This window comes from Octodon degus, unplaced genomic scaffold (assembly GCF_000260255.1).
Source record: "Octodon degus isolate 3935 unplaced genomic scaffold, OctDeg1.0 scaffold00287, whole genome shotgun sequence".
NCBI classification, from domain to species: domain Eukaryota; kingdom Metazoa; phylum Chordata; class Mammalia; order Rodentia; family Octodontidae; genus Octodon; species Octodon degus.
Genome location: NW_004524863.1, coordinates 570,196 through 587,870, shown reverse-complemented (window position 1 = coordinate 587,870; position 17,675 = coordinate 570,196). Strand labels below are relative to the sequence as shown.

The 17,675-nt window shown below is 45.6% G+C and overlaps 2 protein-coding genes and 1 pseudogene across 4 annotated transcripts in view; 1 reads left to right on the top strand and 2 right to left on the bottom strand.

Annotated features, from left to right (window-relative positions):
* The window catches only part of Stat2 (signal transducer and activator of transcription 2), a 22,950-nt gene extending 21,995 nt beyond the window's left edge, over positions 1 to 955 (bottom strand). For 2 of the 3 annotated variants that reach the window (XM_023707362.1, XM_004647112.2), the window contains exon 1: positions 767 to 955. The gene's annotated coding sequence lies outside the window, so the exon portion shown is untranslated. Of the gene's footprint in view, positions 1 to 511; positions 600 to 766 lie in introns of all 3 variants that reach the window. The other variant, XM_023707363.1, reaches the window with a different exon arrangement.
* Positions 956 to 2,243: 1,288 nt separating this feature from the next.
* On the bottom strand, positions 2,244 to 14,179 carry Apof (apolipoprotein F). Its single transcript, XM_012512895.2, has 3 exons — positions 14,134 to 14,179; positions 3,476 to 3,526; positions 2,244 to 3,243 (listed from the first exon to the last, which is right to left on the bottom strand). The coding sequence occupies exons 1-3, from the start codon at positions 14,177 to 14,179 to the stop codon at positions 2,303 to 2,305; spliced, it is 1,038 nt and encodes a 345-aa protein (XP_012368349.2). The 3' UTR covers positions 2,244 to 2,302.
* Positions 14,180 to 16,797: 2,618 nt separating this feature from the next.
* LOC101579286 lies at positions 16,798 to 17,133 on the top strand (annotated as a pseudogene).
* Positions 17,134 to 17,675: the final 542 nt, after the last annotated feature.

Sequence of the window (17,675 nt, the reverse complement as noted above, 5' to 3'; positions counted from 1 at the left end):
TGTGGTGCTGGGGGATTGAACCGCGGTCCCTGTGCTTTGCTAAGCTTGTTTTAAGTAGGTGCTTTAGACCACTGAGCCATCTCACCAGCCCCTCTTTTCTTTTTTTGGCGGGGAGAGATGGGAGTACTAGGGACCCACCTAGGGTTTGCACATACAAGTACTCTACCACAGAGCTGTATGCCCAACCCAAGACCCCAATTTTTTAAGAACCCGATGTCTAGTACTAAAGGAGCAAAGCAGAAGTAAACTGAGATTTTTTTTTTTTTTTTTTAGATTTCAAAAAAAGAAAAGCAAACAAAACTGCTCTCCCCAAATAGGTATATTGCACATTGCGGTTAAGATCTCAACACTTACATTTTTCTCTTTTGGGCACATATTACTATTACGTAGTCGATAACTTTTTTTTTAAAGTAAATTATACGCTCTTACATATAAACAGGTACGATTCACGTTTGGACATTTCTCTGTAAGGACTGAAAACGCAGAGCAAAGGGGAAAGCTTTAGAAAACCCTCAAATCCAGTACCGTTGCTGGAGGCTGCCCCCCAGATGCAGGAGGCTGCAAGGTAGGTTCCGGAGGGGGCGCTAGGGTTTGCCAGGCTGGACAAGAGAGCAAAATCGAGAAAGCAGCAGACGGCAGCGCTCCCATTTCAACTAGAGGACAGAAACCGTCGCCTGCGGGGCCTGAGCCCTGGGGTCCATCGTCCTCCCCAGGGAAGTCCTCGCTCCCGCCACCTCTCCCCCAGCGCACGCTCGGAGGCCTGTACCTTGTCAGGGTCGGAGTACCCGCTCCTCCAGTATCTCCGGCCGGGACCTCCCGTCCTCAGGCTGCCGAGGTGCCAAGGGTCCCCGCGTCGCGTACCACTTCACCCACCCACTCAAGAGTGGCGGGCTGCCCAAAGGCTCGCTTTTCCCAACCCGCAACCCCAACACTGGCTGCCACTCAGCGCAGCTGGTCCCCAAGCGGCGAGCTTATTGGTGACCCTAAAACTCCGCCCCCTAAGGGCGGGATAAAGCGCACTTCCAGCTCCGGTGATTGGTGAAGAAACTCAAATCCCGTGCCTGTGGGCGGGGTTTCCAATACCCGGAACAGGTCGGCGTGCAAGCAGCTGACTTTCGAGAACCCGCAGCCCAGAGCCTTAGGAACCGAAACTAACTTGGGGCCTTCGGAGGGACCTAGGGTTTGATAGGAAGGGGCGGGGCCAGAATTCTGATACTTTGGGATGGGAAAGGGAAGCTGAGGTAATAAAAAACAATAGTAATGATTTTTTAAAATTTAATATTCTTGGGGCTGGTGAGATGGCTCAGTGGTCTAAAGCACCTACTTAGAACAAGCTTAGAAAAGCACAGGGACCACAGTTCAATCCCCCAGCACCACATGCCTGCCAGCCCCGCCCCCTGGTGGGCTGAGCTGGCCACACACACACACACACACACACACACACAAAATTAAAAAAAAAATTTAATTTTCTTGGCACACTTTTAGTTATACATAAAATGATCACATTCATCATCGTGAATTTGTACCTGTGCGAAATATATCTTGTTTTTTTCTTTTTTGAGACCAGGTCATGCCATGTAGTTCATGCTGGCCTCCAATTCACTATGTAGGCCAAGTTAGCATGAAACTTGCATCGCTCCTCCTGCCTCAGCCACTGAGCACAGGGATTAAAGATCAGTGCCACTACTCCTGGCTTTAATAGTAATGATTTACTAGGTAACAATGAAGGCATTAGGTTTATATTATCCGTTTACATTGCCACAAGAACCCCATTCAGATGGAAAATCATCTCCATTTAAATTTAAAAATTGAGCTTCCAGAAAGAAATCCCTCGTCAGTCATGACCGATGATGATGATCTAACCTAACAAGTGGCGATGGATTCCAAAACAAATCTTCTCACTCCATACCCCAAACTTGGAAATACCAACATTTTACAGCAGTACTTTTTTTTTTTTTTTTTTTTTTTTTCAGAACCGGGGATTGAACTCAGACCCTTGCGCTTGCCAGGGAAGCGCTTTTTCCACTGAGCCATTTCCCTGTCCCCAGTACTTTCTTCTTGGATAACAAATCAGAAATTTGGATTCCACATCCCACGGGCACACACACACCTCAGAAATTATTTTGAATAGGGCCAGGGAGATGGCTCAGTGGAATAAGCGCTTCCCTGGCAAGTGCAAGGGCCTGAGTTCAATCCCGGTTCCACCAAAAAAAAAAAAAAAAGAAAGAAAGAAAGAAATTATTTTGAGCACATACCATAAGTTTCAGCATGCCAGAATGTCTGATTTATTCATTCTCAGACATCAAAACATCAAAACGTGTCCATAGCTTTTGAAGAAGGCCCACCCTAAGTATGGAGCTGGACTTACTTCTTGGGATATGGGAAGAGCTGTGGTCACTGTTTCTTCCAAGTCACTTATGTAGGAGGTGGTCCACAAGCTCGCTTTGCTGGTCTCTGTCTGAGGGGTGCTTGCTGCTTTCTCTTTATAATAATATTGGATCAAGTGTTCTACCCCAGCCTTCAGTGCTGGTTTAAGTGAAGCACTGATCACTAGACCCATGGGCCCCCCTGACATTCCTGCCATAGCTGTAAGAAGGTCATAACCCAGATCTATGGCACCATTTTTGCCTCGTTCCTTGGCCTTGTCTGAGCAATTCTGAATTGCGTAGTACAAAGCTGTGCCTAAATTGTAATAAGTTCCCACACCTGGCACCATCTGGATGACATTGTAGATACCCTCCTCCTGCGTGTTCTCACAGTCCTTGGTAGTTGGGGAGCGACGAATCCTCTTTGAATAGTCGCCATTTAAGCGCTGCAGAGCAGAGGCCAGGGCTTCTATAGACACCCTGTTCTCTGCGCTTCCACCTTTCTGGAGCCCTTGGAGGTGGCGGATGAGGACCTGTGTAGCATTCAGACCACCCCAGCGGTAGAGCTGAAAATCCAGGGCCTGGACTTCAGCCTGGCAGCCAGCTTCCTCCAGGGCATTCCTCAGAGCCAGGCCTACCAGGTACTTGGGAAGAGGAGTCATGTAAGTGAAACCAGGAAGAGACTTGGGGAGCAGGGTTAGGCAGGAAAAGGGGTATGAGGAAGATGGTTGTGATCCCAAGGCTGAGACAAGAGGTGTTGAAACATTTGTCTGCTTCCTGTATGAAATGGCATCCACAGGGTGCAGCAGGAGGTAGCAAAGAAGAAAGCCTACTGCTATCAGGAGTCTGAGGCTACACATGCCTGGAGCAGAGTACCCTGTAAGGGGAGAAACCCAAAATTCAGAACGCTTTTCTCTAAGGTCTGAAAACAGCGAACACTCCAAGGGGCCATCTCATCAATCACCTACATCCAAGCTCTTCTGTGCTATTTAGCTCAGGGCCTAGGAAATGGGAAATGCAACACCCCTGCTCCCACGTGGGGTCTCCCATTTTCAGCTCACAACCACTTTCTGCTTTATCCCCGCCCACTAATAGGGACCCCAGTTTACCACAGAGTTTGGTCACTGAGAAGTGAAGCTGCTCTGTAGATCTGGTTGTTTCTCAGTCCTGTTCTGTCCACTTCTTTGTCCCATGGAGGAGATATTTGCTTTCCCTGTGATCAGTAAAAAGTGTAACCTCTGCAAATATTTGCCCATTTTTGCTGACTGCTCAGACCTTGTCCCCTTGTCACACACTCACCTCAACACTAAAACTTTGTTCTTTGATCTTTCCTATATATCTCTGTCATGTTTTAGCCTAAGCTCAGTTCATGCTAGGAGCCAAGAAGATGCAGAATCAGAAGAGATTAGTGTGGGTTTTTTGTTGTTGTTGTTTTTGCAGTACCAGGGATTGAACTCAGGATCTTTCACTTGCCAGGGCAGGCAATCACTTGTTCTACTGAGCCATCTCCCTGGCCCTTTAGATTTTTTTTTTTTGTTTTTTTGTTTTTTTGTTTTTTTGTTACTGGAAATCAAACGCAGGACCTTGGGCTGGGAGATAGCTCAGTAGAATAAGCGCTTGCCTGGCAAGCACAAGATCCTAAGTTCAATCCCTGGTACTGCAAAAAATAAAAACAAAAACCAAACAAACAAATTCAGGACCTCATGCTTACCTGACAGGAACTATGCTGCTGAGCTATATCCCTAGCCTGAGATTAGATGTTTATGATTCTCTCATTTTATTTCTTTTCAGTTTAAAAATTAGATTAACAAGCTATAACATCCAGCTGGGAATTGAGAAAGCAAAAGGAACACGAATGAGAGAGATTAAAATGCCTGTGTGCCTACTGTATATTAAATGCATAGTATCTGATGATTGAGAGAAGGGCAAAATGGCTTAAGAAATATTGCGGTGGGGGCCGGAGAGATGGTTCAGTAGAGTAAGCGCTTCCCTGGCAAGTGCAAGGGTCTGAGTTCAATCCCCAGTTCTGCAAAAAAAAAAAGAAAAACAACTTTGGGCCGGCCAAATTGCTCAGCGGGTTAAAGCTTCTGCAAGCAGGCCCAGGGGCTGGGGGTTCAATCCCCAGGGCATACTGAGACAGCAATTGAGACTGGGCATGGTGGAACGCACCTGTAATCCCAGCTCTTGGGAGACTGTAAACAGGCGGATCACTATGAGTCTGATCTAGTAGTGTCTTGAACACCCGTAGCCCCTTCCCTAAAATACAATAAATAAAAACGAACTTTTTAAAGTTTTCTCTCAGTCACTAAGGTGCTCTATAGCTGGATCCTCCTGTTTCACCCTCCCAGGTGTGCATTACCATCTTCTTTCCTTCCTTCCTTTCTATTTATTAGTGCAAGTTTAAATTACATGATGATAAAAAAATTACATGATGATGGAATGTATGTAGGGAAGTTGGCTACAGTACATGCAGTTAGTACATTAGAACCAGTTCAGTTCCATTACTTCCCTCCCTCTTCTTCTCCTCCTTCTTGCTTGCCTCCAGAAGTCTACCTCCAGGATTCCTGTCCTTTCCTTTCATTTATTTCCTCAATTAATAATGCTTAGGGAAGCATTTATTCTACTGAGCCACCTCCCTGTCCCCCCCCAAGTTTGTTTGTTTGTTTGTTTGTTTGTTTATTTTGCGGTACCAGGGATTGAAATCAGGACCCTGTGCTTGCCAGGCAAGTGCTTATTCTACTGAGCTATTTCCCCAGCCCCCAAAGTTTTTTTTTTGTTGTTGTTTTTGTTTTTTTTTTTTCTGTACCAGGGATTGAACTCAGGATCTTGTGCTTGCCAGGCAGGCACTTATTCTACTGAGTCATCTCCCTGCCCACCCCCCAAAGTTTTTTAACAAAATAAAATAAATTTAGAAAAATTCGGGGGATCATAGCTTAGTATAAAGGCCCTGAGGTTCAATCCTCAGTATCAAAAGTAAAAACAGAGACTGCAGGGGAGATAGCTTAATGGCATAAGCACCTGGCTGGCAAACGCAAGGTCCCAAGTTTGATGCCTGGTACTGAAAAAAAAAAAGTATAGGCTTAAAATTTGGGCCTGGGGATATGGCTCAGTAGAATAAGCATTTGCCTGGCAAGTGCAAGGGTCTGAGTTCAATTCCCGGTTCTGCCAAAAAAACAGTTTAAATCACATTTGTTAGGGCTGGTGAGATGGCTCAGTGGTCTAAAGCACCTACTTAGAACAAGCTTAGCAAAGCACAGGGACTGCGGTTCAATCCCCCAGCATCACATGCCAGCCAGCCCCGCCCCCTGGTGGGCTGAGCTGACCACACACCCACCCACACACCCACCCACACACACATAAGTAAATAAATAAAAAATTTAAAGAAAAAACAAAACAGAAAAGAGGGACTGCTAGCTACTATACAGAAAAGTATAAGGCCAACATGAGTCCCATAAAATTCAGCACAGGGGTGAAATAAAGAGCCTATTCTGTCCTAAACGGTGTCCAGGCCAGGGAGATACCGCAGCGGCATAAGCAGCTGCCTGGCAAGCGCAAGGTCCTGAGTCTGATCCCTGGTACTGCTAAATAAATAAATAAGTAAATGGTGTGCAGTGCTACTATGCCCCATTCTTTTTTTTTTTTTTTAATTATTTATTTATTTATTTTGTGTGTGTGTGGCCAGCTCAGCCCACCGGGGGCAGGGCTGGCTGGCATGTGGTGCTGGGGGATAGAACCGCGGTCCCTGTGTTTTGCTTAGCTTAGCTTGTTCTAAATAGGTGCTTTAGACCACTGAGCCATCTCACCAGCCCTATGCCCCATTCTTGAACACAGACCTGGGAAAGAATTGTCAAATATACAGCATTGAGGGGCCGGGGAAAAGCTCAGTAGAATAAGCGCTTTCCTGGCAAGTGCAAGGGCCTGAGTTCAATCCCTGGTTCCGAAACAAACAAAGTATAAGGCATTGAGTACCTGAAGTAAACCTGAACAAATTCCTGAATCAATTTCCCCTTAAGGCATTTCAGAGTAATTGTGAGACATTTGATCAGTTGTATTGTCATTGTGCGCGGACGCTGAACCATTAATTTGCGAACTTTTGGAACTTTTCACATAATTCTTTGGTGTGCTCCCAGATTCAGCCCTGCAATTCTGGGTAATTTTGACAACAAAAGCTTTGAGCTGTGATGTCAGGAAAATGAGAGATGACTATCTTAGCAGACTCAATTATCTTCTGAGGTGACTGGCAGACAAACCACCCCACTTGGTATGCTTGCCACTTTCCTCAGGGTGGGTAACTGCCTGTTGAGTTTATTCTTGCTTCCCCAAAAGACCGTGAAACCCTTATGGTTGACCCCATCAGTGTGCTTGTGAAACTCAGCTGAGGGTTGCAGTTATGCCCTTTCTTCCCACCCTAACCAGCTGGAGCTGCAGATAGAGGGCCTCAGGGCAGCAGCCAGTGCCCTCCGAGGCTACTCTGATTTCTGGACATTACTCAGGCAGAGAGGGAAAGGAGGGGGCAGTGGGTAAGGAGTCCTGGCAGGTGCTGGGATCAGAAGGGGGATCTGGCTGGAGAGCTTGCGTGGCAGATGCCAGTTTGCATGAGAGATGGCTTCAAGAGAGCTCCATTCTGGATAATTCCCACAAAGGTAACTACCACAGCACAGCAAAATAAGCAAAAGAGTGATATAGCCTGACTCTTGGAGGGTGTGCAGGGCAGACCTGCTAGGAAGACAGAAGACTAGTCAGCGCTAGAAAGTGTCGTAGCACTTAGAGACATATTATCTTGGATGTAGCTTCACCTATACTTTTTCTTGTTGTTGCGTTTTTTTTTTGTTTGTTTGTTTTTTGTTTGTTTTTTGTTTTTTGTTGGCAGAACCAGGGATTGAACTCAGACCCTTGTGCTTGCCAGGGAAGCGCTTATTCTGCTGAGCCATCTCCCCAGCCCCTGTTTTTTTGTTTGTTTTGTGAAACAGGGTCTTGCTGTGCAGTTCTAGCCAGCCTTGATGGCCTCAAACTTGCAGCAATCTTCCTGCCTCCCAGTGCTGAGGTTACAGATGTGTGTCATCATGCCTAGCTTCACCTGTGCTCTTGAAAATTGTGGGAGATCCCCGGTTCTGCAAAAAAAAAAAATAAAATAAAGAAAGAAAGAAAGAAAATTGTGGGAGATCCTTACTGGTTCAGGGGAAAAGCCAGAGGAGGAAAACAGCCCAAACATCTCATTTGCTTTGGTATCTTTATGATCTGAGTGACTGTTGTTTCTAATCCCAGCTCCTTTCCCCAACTAGAATTGAGGGAAAGCCAGTACCTTCCAAAGCCGTGTGTGACAGTATTTGCAAATATTTATCCCTCTCTTCCCAGCCCAGACTTTGTCTTTCTGACCTTTGCCCATGATGACAAGCTGACTTTTTTTCTCCTTTGGGCTGCGCTAATTTGATCTTATATCCTAAAGCTTAACCTACATTTAGAGGTGAGAGGAGGAAAAGGTTTTCTTTATCTTCTGGAGAGAATGAAGGTTAAGGCAGAGAGGCTGGGGATCACTGTTCAAGAGCCCCAAAGCCATTCTTCCTATTAAAAGGATATGCTGGGTGGTGTAAGGAAACTAGACAGAGTGATGAATCAAAACAAATCAGAGCAATTTTTTTTTTACTTTTATAACACAGATAAAACATTTTATTGCTAGGCATGGTGGCGTACATCTGTAATCCTAGCACTCAGGAGGCTGGGCTCTCTAGTGAGATCCTGCTTCAAAAGGCCCCCCAAATGATGTTTATCATTTAAACAGTGACTTTTTCTAAATGTAACCGAAATTATTGGAACTGGGCTTCGTCTAGGGTTTAGGAGTATTCTAGTCCAAAATAAGGGAAAGAAGGAATCTAATGCTCTCTAAAATTGGTCTAGGGGCTGGTGAGATGGCTCAGTGGTCTAAAGCACCTACTTAGAACAAGCTTAGCAAAGCACATGGACCACGGTTCAATCCCCCAGCACCACATGCCAGCCAGCCCGCCCCCTGGTGGGCTGAGCTGGCCACACACACAAAATAAATTAAAAATAAAATAAAATAAAATAAAATTGGTCTAAATCCCCCATATTTTTTTGTATTTAGTACAGGATCTCACTACATAGATAGGAGTATGTAGTGATCTTCCTGTTTTCAGCCTCCCAAGTACTGCGATTACAGGCATGTGCCACCATGCCCAGTCTCAACTGCCATCTCAGCAGGGGTGGGGGTAGCACGGCTGGCCAGGGATCAAACCTTGGTCGCTGCGCTCTGCCTAAGCAGGCACTTTAGTCCACTGAGCTATATGGCTAGCCCATAAATCCCCATGTCTTTTTACGTCATAGTTTTCTCTATTGTTGTCACTCATCTTTGGCAGACAGTCAAGGGAACAGTCCCATGGAGGGGTCGAGTCTTCACCCCATTTTTTTTCACTTCTTTCTATTCATGAGTGGTGTTTGACAAGCAAGAGCAAAGACAGAAGAAAGGAGAGGAGCAGGTCCTTAGGGACACATTACCAAAACTAGAAGAAAAAAGAACTAGGTGCCAAGGAGTCTTTCACTAAAACCTAAATCCCTGGAAATCTCTAAGACTTTATGGTTTCTAACTATCAGAAAAGAATAACATTTAGCCTCTTTCTCTCAAAATTTATCAGGCTGGATGTGGTGGCACACACCTATATAACTATAGCACTCAGGAGGCTGAGACAGGAGGCTTGCTCTGAATTTGAGGCTAGCCTGAACTACATAATGAGTCACTGCCTCAAAACCTCCAAAAAACCAAATTCAAAGAAAACAAAACAAGGGCCAGCCAAATAGTTCAGATTAAAGTACCTGTAAGCAGGCACAGGGGCTGGGGTTCGATCCCTGGGCCTGCTGTGCCAGCCCTGCCCCCGGGCACGCTGAGATGGCAATTGAGACTGGGCGTGGTGGTGCCCGCCTGTAATCCCAGCTCTTCAGAAGCTGTAAACAGGCGGATCACTAGGAGTCTGGATCTAGTAGTTAGACCCTCAACACCCTGTAGACTCCTCCCTAAAATTCCACACCCCCCCCAGAAAAAAACCAAAACAAAACACAGCAACAATACCAAAAAACATTGCAGAAAGAAATTAAAAGAGACATAAATAAATGAAAATTCCCATGTTCATGGATAAGATTTAGGGTTACTATGATGCAGTCAGACATGGTAGCACACACCTGTGATCCCTGCATTCTTGGAGGCTAAGGGAGGAACACTGCAATTTCAAGCCTAACATGGGCAATTTAGTTATTTATCAAGATCCAGTCTTAGTGGGCAGGGAAGACAGCTCAATGGCATACGCACCTGTCTGGCAGGTCCTGAGTTCAGTCCCTGGTGAAAAAATCCTGTCTCAAAGAAAAGGGGCTGAGGACATATATAATTCAGTACCAAAGTCCTGAGGCCAAAAAGAAAGAAAGAAAAAAAAGGGTTAAGAGGGTAAAACCATTCAAAGCAACCTACAGATACAATATGAGCCCTGTCACATTCTCTGTGAAGTTTTTCACAGAAATAGAGAAGCCTTTCCTAAAACGTAAAGCAAACTACAATGAGATACCACTTCATACTCATTAGGATGGCAATTATAAAAAGAAGAAAATGAGTGTTGTGGATGTAAAGAAATAGGAGCCCTCATGCACGGTTGGCGGGAATGTAAAATGATACAGCCCCAATGGAAAATGGTGCTGTAGTTTTGTTTCTTTTTTAATGAAATGCAATCCCATTTTGCATACATACATAAAGCAGAATCTCAAAAAGTTATTTATACATATGCATGTTCATAGCAGTACTCTTAGGGACAGTCAAGGACAGCAACCTGGGTGTTCTTCCTCACATGAGTGGTTAGATAGGATGCGGACTACACAGGTGGTCATCAATTTAAAATGGTCTGATTTACAATTTTTCAACTGTTTGTGAGACCAGGTCTTGCTGGATAGCTCACGCTGACCACGAACTCCTGGCAGTCTAGCTTCCCAAGCGCTGGAACCCCAGGGTGTGTCCACCATGCCTGGCCAGTAGAGTATTATTTCACCTTGAAAAAGAAGGGAATTCTGACACATGCTACCGCATGGATGAACAGTGAGAACAACACAAGTAGGGCTGGGGAGATGGCTCAGTGGAATAAGCGCTTCCCTGGCAAGCACAAGGGCCTGGGATCAATCCCTGGTTCTGCCAAAAAAAAAAAAAAAAAAAGAACAATACAAGTAAACCAATCACAAAAATACAAATACTGTATAATTGTCTACCTTTTTTTTCTTATGTATTTGATACAGGGTCTCACTACGTAGCTCAGACTCAGAGTGATCCTCCTGTTTTCAGCCTCCCCAGCTGAGATTACAGGCGTGCGCCACTATGCCCAGTCTGTGGCTGGCTTAGCAGGGCCGGCATGTGGTGCCACCGGGCATCCTAAGGTGGTGCCTTGTGCTTTCCTAAGGAGGTGCTTAGTCCTCTGAGCTATCTTACTGGACCTATAATTCTACTTGGGTGAGGGTTTTTGGAGGATATAGCTTCAGTGTAATGGAGTAGAATGCTAGCCACCAGTAGCTGGGGTTTGGGAAGAGGCAGTTGTTCTGGGGCATAGAGTTTCAGTTTGTTCTAGCGGGGAGGAGCCAGGGATGACGATCACTCAGGGAAGGGGCAGGGTTTGGCCAGGTTCCTGAGGATGGCATCTGAGCCAGGCATCTGAGTTCAGGTTTCATTTCCCCAACCAGAAGCCTGCCAGACCCCACCGCAAGGCCTTTCCCATCGTGACTCCGCTGGGTGGAGTTTAGGCATCAGTAGATGGCTAAAAGCCCCTAATTCTCATCTACAACCCTCAACACCTGGCCACACTACTTGTGGCCATAATGTGACACATGTAAGTATGCTTTACCTGTGGCAATACCTGGCCCCTGCCAGTGACCACAGCCCTCAGCGCGAAGGCCAGCCCTGACTTCCCAAGGCTGGCCACCTAGAGGAGCAGTACTCTGGCTCCTGGAATGCGAGAGCCCACCCTGGGCCAGAGCACCTTGCTCTGGGCTTGGCTGCCAAGCTGGCCTCCTGGCCCATAGCTGGTTTCTGCAGGCATTGTTCACAGAGTGCTTCACGGTGGTCAGCAAGCTACAACTAGAAGGGGCTGTGGTGGTCAAACAACAAGAGGGTCGGTTCTGGATGATGTTCTGGAGATTATTTGTACAATAGTGTAAATGCATTTAACACTACTGAACCATATGCTTAGAATGGTTAAGATGGGACATTTGGGTTTTGTTTTTTTTCAAAATTAAAAAAAAAAAAAACAACCAAAAAAAGGAAATGAGAAAAAGCCTCACAAGAGTACCAGATATAGATGAAAAAGATACATACCAAATATGTAAGTCTACAGGGATGCCATGCAAAATGCCACAGTACCCAGGTGTGGTGGCCCATGCCTGTAATTCCACCATGTGAGGCTGAGGCAGGAAGACTGCTGTGAATTTGAGGCCAGCCTGGGCTACATGGTTGAGTTGGAGGTTATCTTAAACTCATAATGAGACTTTCACAAAATAAAACAAAACGAAACAAAATTCATTCTCAACAGTTTCCCTCCTCATTTCTAAAGATTGAATCCAAGGCCTCTGCACTGAGCTACATCCTCATCACATTTTTATTTTGAGACAGTCTCTATTTGTCTTGGCTGGGCTCAAACTTGTAATCTTCCTGCCTCAGACTCCCAGAGTGCTGGGATTATAGGAATGTGGCACCATACTAGCTATCAACTGTCAGCGTCTTTGTGGTTACTGTTTGTGGTAGTAGGCGCCCACTTCTCAGGGCCTTTGGACCACAACTGTCTTTGCACTGAGCTACATCCACAGTCCTTTTTTTTTTTAATTTATGTATGTATGTATGTATGTATGTATGTATGTGTGTGGCCAGCTCAGCTCACCTGGGGGCGGGGCTGGCTGGCATGTGGTGCTGGGGGATTGAACCGCGGTCCATGTGCTTTGCTAAGCTTGTTCTAAGTAGGTGCTTTAGACCACTGAGCCATCTCACCAGCCCCCACAGTCCTTTTTTTAATGTTAAAATAGTCACTCATTAAATTGTCCTGTCTGGGCTTGAATTTGCAATCCTCTGGCCTCAATTGCCCAGAGTGCCGAGTTTATAGAACTGCATAATTATGCTGTAACTATCAATTATCAGTTTTTAAGATCACTATATTATGCTGGGCATGGTAGATGCCTGTAATCCTATCACTGAGGAGGCTGAGGCAAGAGGACTGCTGTGAGTTAGCGGCCAGCCTGTTCTACATAGTGAGTTCAAGGCCAGCCTAAGACCCCATCACAAAAATCCAAACTCACCCCCACAAAAAAAAAAAGGCCTTTCCACAACAAGAGCACAGGTGTAGTGAAAACTACCACCAAATGAAAGCCAACACAGGAAAGGAAAAGACTCATATTAGCATCATTGTCACTGGACATGGGGATATGGGCAAGTCCTCCATCTGGCCAGGCCATTTGATCTACAAATTTGGTGGTACAGACAAAAAAAACCAGTGAAAATTTTGAGGAGGCTGCTGAGATGTGGAAGGGTTCCTTCAAGTGTGCCTGGGTCTTGCATGAACTGAAAGCTGAGTGTGAATATTACCATCAACATCTCCCTTGTGCAAATTTGAGACCAGCAGGTACTGTGACTATCATCGATGTCCCAGGACACAGACTTTATAAACAACATGATTATAGGCACATCTCAGGTGGATTGTGCTATCCTGGTTGTTGCTGCTGGTGTTGGTGAATTTGAAGCTGGTATTTTCAAGAATGGGCAAATCCATGAGCATGCCCTTCTGGGAACAACTTATTGTTGGTATTAACAAAATGGAATCCACTGAGTCCCCCTATAGCCAGAAAAGGTACGAAGAAGTGGTTAAGGAAGTCAGCAGCTACATTAAGAAAATTTCTGGTTGGAATGGGGACAGTGTGCTGGAGCCAAGTGCTAATATGCCTTGGTTCAAAGGATGGAAGATCATTTGTAAAGATGGCAAAACCAGTGGAACCACACTGCTTGAAGCTTTGGATTGTGTCCTTCCACCCACTTGCCCAACTCACAAGCTTTTTAAGCTGCCCCTTCAGATGTCTACAAAATTGGTGGTATTGGTACCATCCCTGTGGGCTAAGTGGAGACTGGTGTTCTCAAACATGGCATAGTGGTCACCTTCACTCTAGTTAATGTCACAACTGAAGTAAAGTCTGTTGAAAAGCACCATGAAGCTTTCAGCGAAGCTCTTTTTGGAGACAATGTAGGCTTCAGCATCAAGAACATGTCTGGGCGGCTGGAGAGATGGCTCAGTGGTCTAAAGCACCTACTTAGAACGAGCTTAGCAAAGCGCAGGGACCGCGGTTCAATCCCCCAGCACCACATGCCAGCCAGCCCCGCCCCCTGGTGGGCTGAGCTGGCCACACACATAAATAAATAAATGTTTTAAAAAAAAAAAAAGAACATGTCTGTCACAAACATTGCTGGTGGCAGCAAAAATGGCCCACTAATGGAAGCAGCTGTTTTTACTGCTCAGGTGATTATCCTGAGCCATCCCGGCCAGACCAGTGCTGTCTGTGCCCCTGTACTACACTGTCACACAGCTCAAACTGCTTGCAAGTTACTGAGTGGAAAGCAAACATTGATTGCCAGTCTGTGGCCCCTTTCTCCCTAATGCTTAGCAGAGTGTTTGCCTTTTTTCTCTCTCATTGTAATACCTATTGGATTATCTGCTGAACCCCAATGTTCACTGCATGTTTAAGGAACAGAGCTCACCAGCTGCCCATGGATCTTCTGTCATCTGCATGACCACATTCTGCATGGCCTACAGACCCATCCCAGTCTTGTTCCTTGGCTTTGACAGTGTAGATCCAAGCAGCAGAATACAAAGCTGTGCCTGAGTTCCAAGTAGATTCCCATTCCTGGAAACAGTGGGTCCATGTTATACACAGTATGCTCTTTAAAATTTCTTTTATTCTTTTTTTTTTTTTGCGGAACCAGGGGTTGAACTCAGGCTCTTATGCTTGCCAGGCAAGCGCTTATTCTACTGAGCCATCTCCCCGATCCCCTTTTATTCTTTTGATAAGGGTCTTGCTATAAAGCTCTGATTCATACTGATCCTGTCTGAGCCTCCCCAGTGCTGAGATTACACATGTACACCAACACACCCAGTCTTGGGGCCAGCATGGCATTTAGTACTAGCGCTTACGCCACCAAGCTATCTCCCCAGGCCCACAGTCTGCTCTTGCTCATGTGCACAAAGCATGAGGGAGAAGATACACTTGCTCATCCTGGGGTAGGCTGAACCCCGCCTGGCAGTTACAGAACAGATACCAGGGTATCCCTGGGCATGGCCTCCAGTGCTGTCCTGCTGCTTTGTATAAACATGAAGAAAACTTCCATGACTTTTCCACCCCTAGCCTACAGCTATAGGGCTAAGGGCTGGACTTCTTTGTGTGTGTGTTGTCCATGCTGTCCCTGAACTCACTATGCAGCCCAGCCTGGCATTGCACTCATGGTGAGGGTCTGGGCTTTGTTCACCTGTGTGCACTTCAATTTTGAGTAATTACTGGCAATCCATACCCCATGTCCAGCACTGTGACTCCCACATAGGAGGAACTAAATACACACACAGATGGCCACCAACACGGTATGGATTAATTTGTAATTTTTCTCTTTTCAATTCAAGATCAGCCTAGCAACTTGGCAAAACTCTTGTATCCACCATCACCAAAGCTCAGCTCTACTTGAACATAGAACAAACAGATGAAGCACTGTACGATTGGCACTTTATCAGGGGAATGAACAAATCAAAATGATTGCTCAGCTGGGTATGGTGGCACACACCTGTGATTCCAGCTATAAAGGAGGCTGGGGCAGGAAGAACACAAGGTGCAGGCTAGACTGGCAGAGGGAAGCAAAGGTGTGAAAGATGGCACGGTGCTTGGCTAACATCAGGCATCCTACTGCTTGGCATGGTCTACCTGAGTGGAAAACCATTAAATGCTCTGGAGCAGGACAACAGTATGATCAGAACCGTGTTTTAGAGAAGGATTTTTCTAGGCAGAATAAAACATGAAAGCTGAGGGCTGGCTAAATAGCTCAGTGGATTAAAGTGCCTGCAGTACAAGGGCCAGTGGTTCAATCCCTGGGTCTGCCATGCTGGTCCCACCCCTGGGGCGTGCTGAGATGCAATTGAGACTAGGTGTAGGGGCGTGTGCCTGTAATCCCAGCTCTTGGGAGGCTGAACACAGGCAGATCACAGGAGTCCGATCTAGTGGTGAGACCCTAAACACCCTGTAGACGCTTCTCTAAAATAAAAAAAAAGAAAGAAAAAAATAAATTTGGTTGTGGTGGTGCATATGTGCAATCCCAGCACTCAAGAGGGTTTTTGTGTTTTGTTTTGTTTTTTTACTCAAGAGGTTGAGTCGGGAAGATTGCTGAAAAGCCAGCCTGGGCTACAATGTGAGTTCAAGACCAGCCTGCAGAATGAAGTAAGACACTGTCTCAAAGCAAACAATCTTAAAACAAACAAACAAACAAACAAACAAACAAACACCTGAAGAAGGAACCAAAAGAAGAAACCTGAGGATCAGCTATCTTTTTTTTTTTTTTGTGGTGGAACCGGGGATTGAACTCAGGCCCTTACACTTGCCAGGCAAGCGCTTATTCTACTGAGCCATCTCTCCAGCCCTATATTATAAATCTTATTGCAAAGCTGGGTATGGTAGTATGATGGCCTAAACCCATACTTTTAGCATAGGTATTGCCATGGTAAACGTTAGCTGACCCCAGAGTTGTCAAAACAGTCTTACCATATAGAAGCAATATACCCTGAGAAAGCTGCTGACCCTAAAAAACTTTAGCTCACCGCAGAGTTGTAAAAATAGGTCTAACATATGGAGGAAATATACCCTGAGAAAGCACTGACCCTAAACAATGACAGGAAAAAAAGTAGCCAGATGTATAGCAAAAAAAAATCTGTTTGACAGGCAGGATGGGTGCAAATTGTTTGACAAGCAAGGTATACTGCATATTCCCTTTATATACACTTTACAGACATGCCATGTCTTCTGGTCAGCGCTGCTTAGACTCTAAAATGGGTCTATGCTGATTGATGGTCGCGGAGTTCAGCTAATAAAAATCTTCAAATTTTAATTGGCTACTTGGATTCCTATACTGATTATAAACCCACAACAGTAGAGGTTTTAGTCCATATAAAGTGAGTTCAAGGCCAACTTAAATTATTTGGCATATCCCTGTCTCATAAAAATAAATAAAAAATAAAGCCTAAAAGTACGAAGCTAAATTTGATTCCTAGTACAAAAAACAAAAACAAAGGATATTAAAGAGATAAGATAGGCGTGTGCAGGCGAAGCGCGGAGGAACAGAGCGGAGCCTCGCGACCGCTGCCCGGTGTCTGTCCACGTCGTCTGTCGCGCCGCCCGCCTGGCGCCCGCCGCCGCCATGGGAGCGCAGGTGGAGACCATCTCTCCAGGAGACGGGATGCTTGAAGATGGCAAGAAGTTTGATTCCTTCCGTGACAGAAACAAGCCCTTCAAGATTATGCTCGGCAAGCAGGAGGTGATCCGGGGCTGGGAAGAAGGGGTGGCCCAGATGAGTGTGGGTCAGAGAGCTCAACGGACTATCTCCCCAGGCTATGCCTATGGTGCCACTGGGCACCCAGGAATCATCCCGCCACATGCCACTCTTGTCTTCGACGTGGAGCTTCTAAAACTGGAATGACAGGAGTGGCCTCCTCCCTTAGCTCCCCATTCTTGGATCTGCTATGGAGGGGATCCTGTCTCCAGATGTGCGCACATGAATCCCTATGGAGCTTCTCCTGATATCCCACTACTCTGTGTAAACATCTACCCCAACTGAGTGTGTTCTGTCACTCAGCTTGGCTTCGGACACTTCCACTTCCTCTACTTTTTCTCCTTGTGTTTACCTAAACTATATGCCATAAACCTCAAGTGACTAATTTTGTTTTTGGTTAAAGATTGTTTCAGTCTTTTACCTAATTTCCAATTAAGAATATTGTCAAGTATTAACAGCACAAGTGATGGGTTAACTTTAGAATAGTAATTGGTGTTGCGGTAGGGTTTGCAAGAATATTTTAATTTTTGGATGAAATTTTTATCTATTATATATTAAACATTCTTGCTGCTGCAGCAGATTTGAGACCCTGTTGAGGGCTGAATTATTCTCCATTGTGAGAGATGTCCTTGGGTTAAGTTGAAAGCCCTACCCAAAACTAAAGTGGGGAGAGGGAGAGCCTTAGCCTCTGCCAGCCCCAGCCACCTCCCCTGAAACTT

What these genes read in the sequence shown, in the direction of transcription:
- Apof (XM_012512895.2), bottom strand. Translation starts at nt 14,179, where the DNA reads ATGCAGAATGTGGTCATGCAGATGACAGAAGATCCATGGGCAGCTG. An exon ending in AGAAGATCCATGGGCAGCTG is followed by an intron (nt 3,527 to 14,133) that starts GTGAGCTCTGTT and finishes AACAGGACTGAG; the next exon opens with AAACAACCAGATCTACAGAG. An exon ending in CTCAGTGACCAAACTCTGTG is followed by an intron (nt 3,244 to 3,475) that starts GTAAACTGGGGT and finishes CTCCCCTTACAG; the next exon opens with GGTACTCTGCTCCAGGCATG.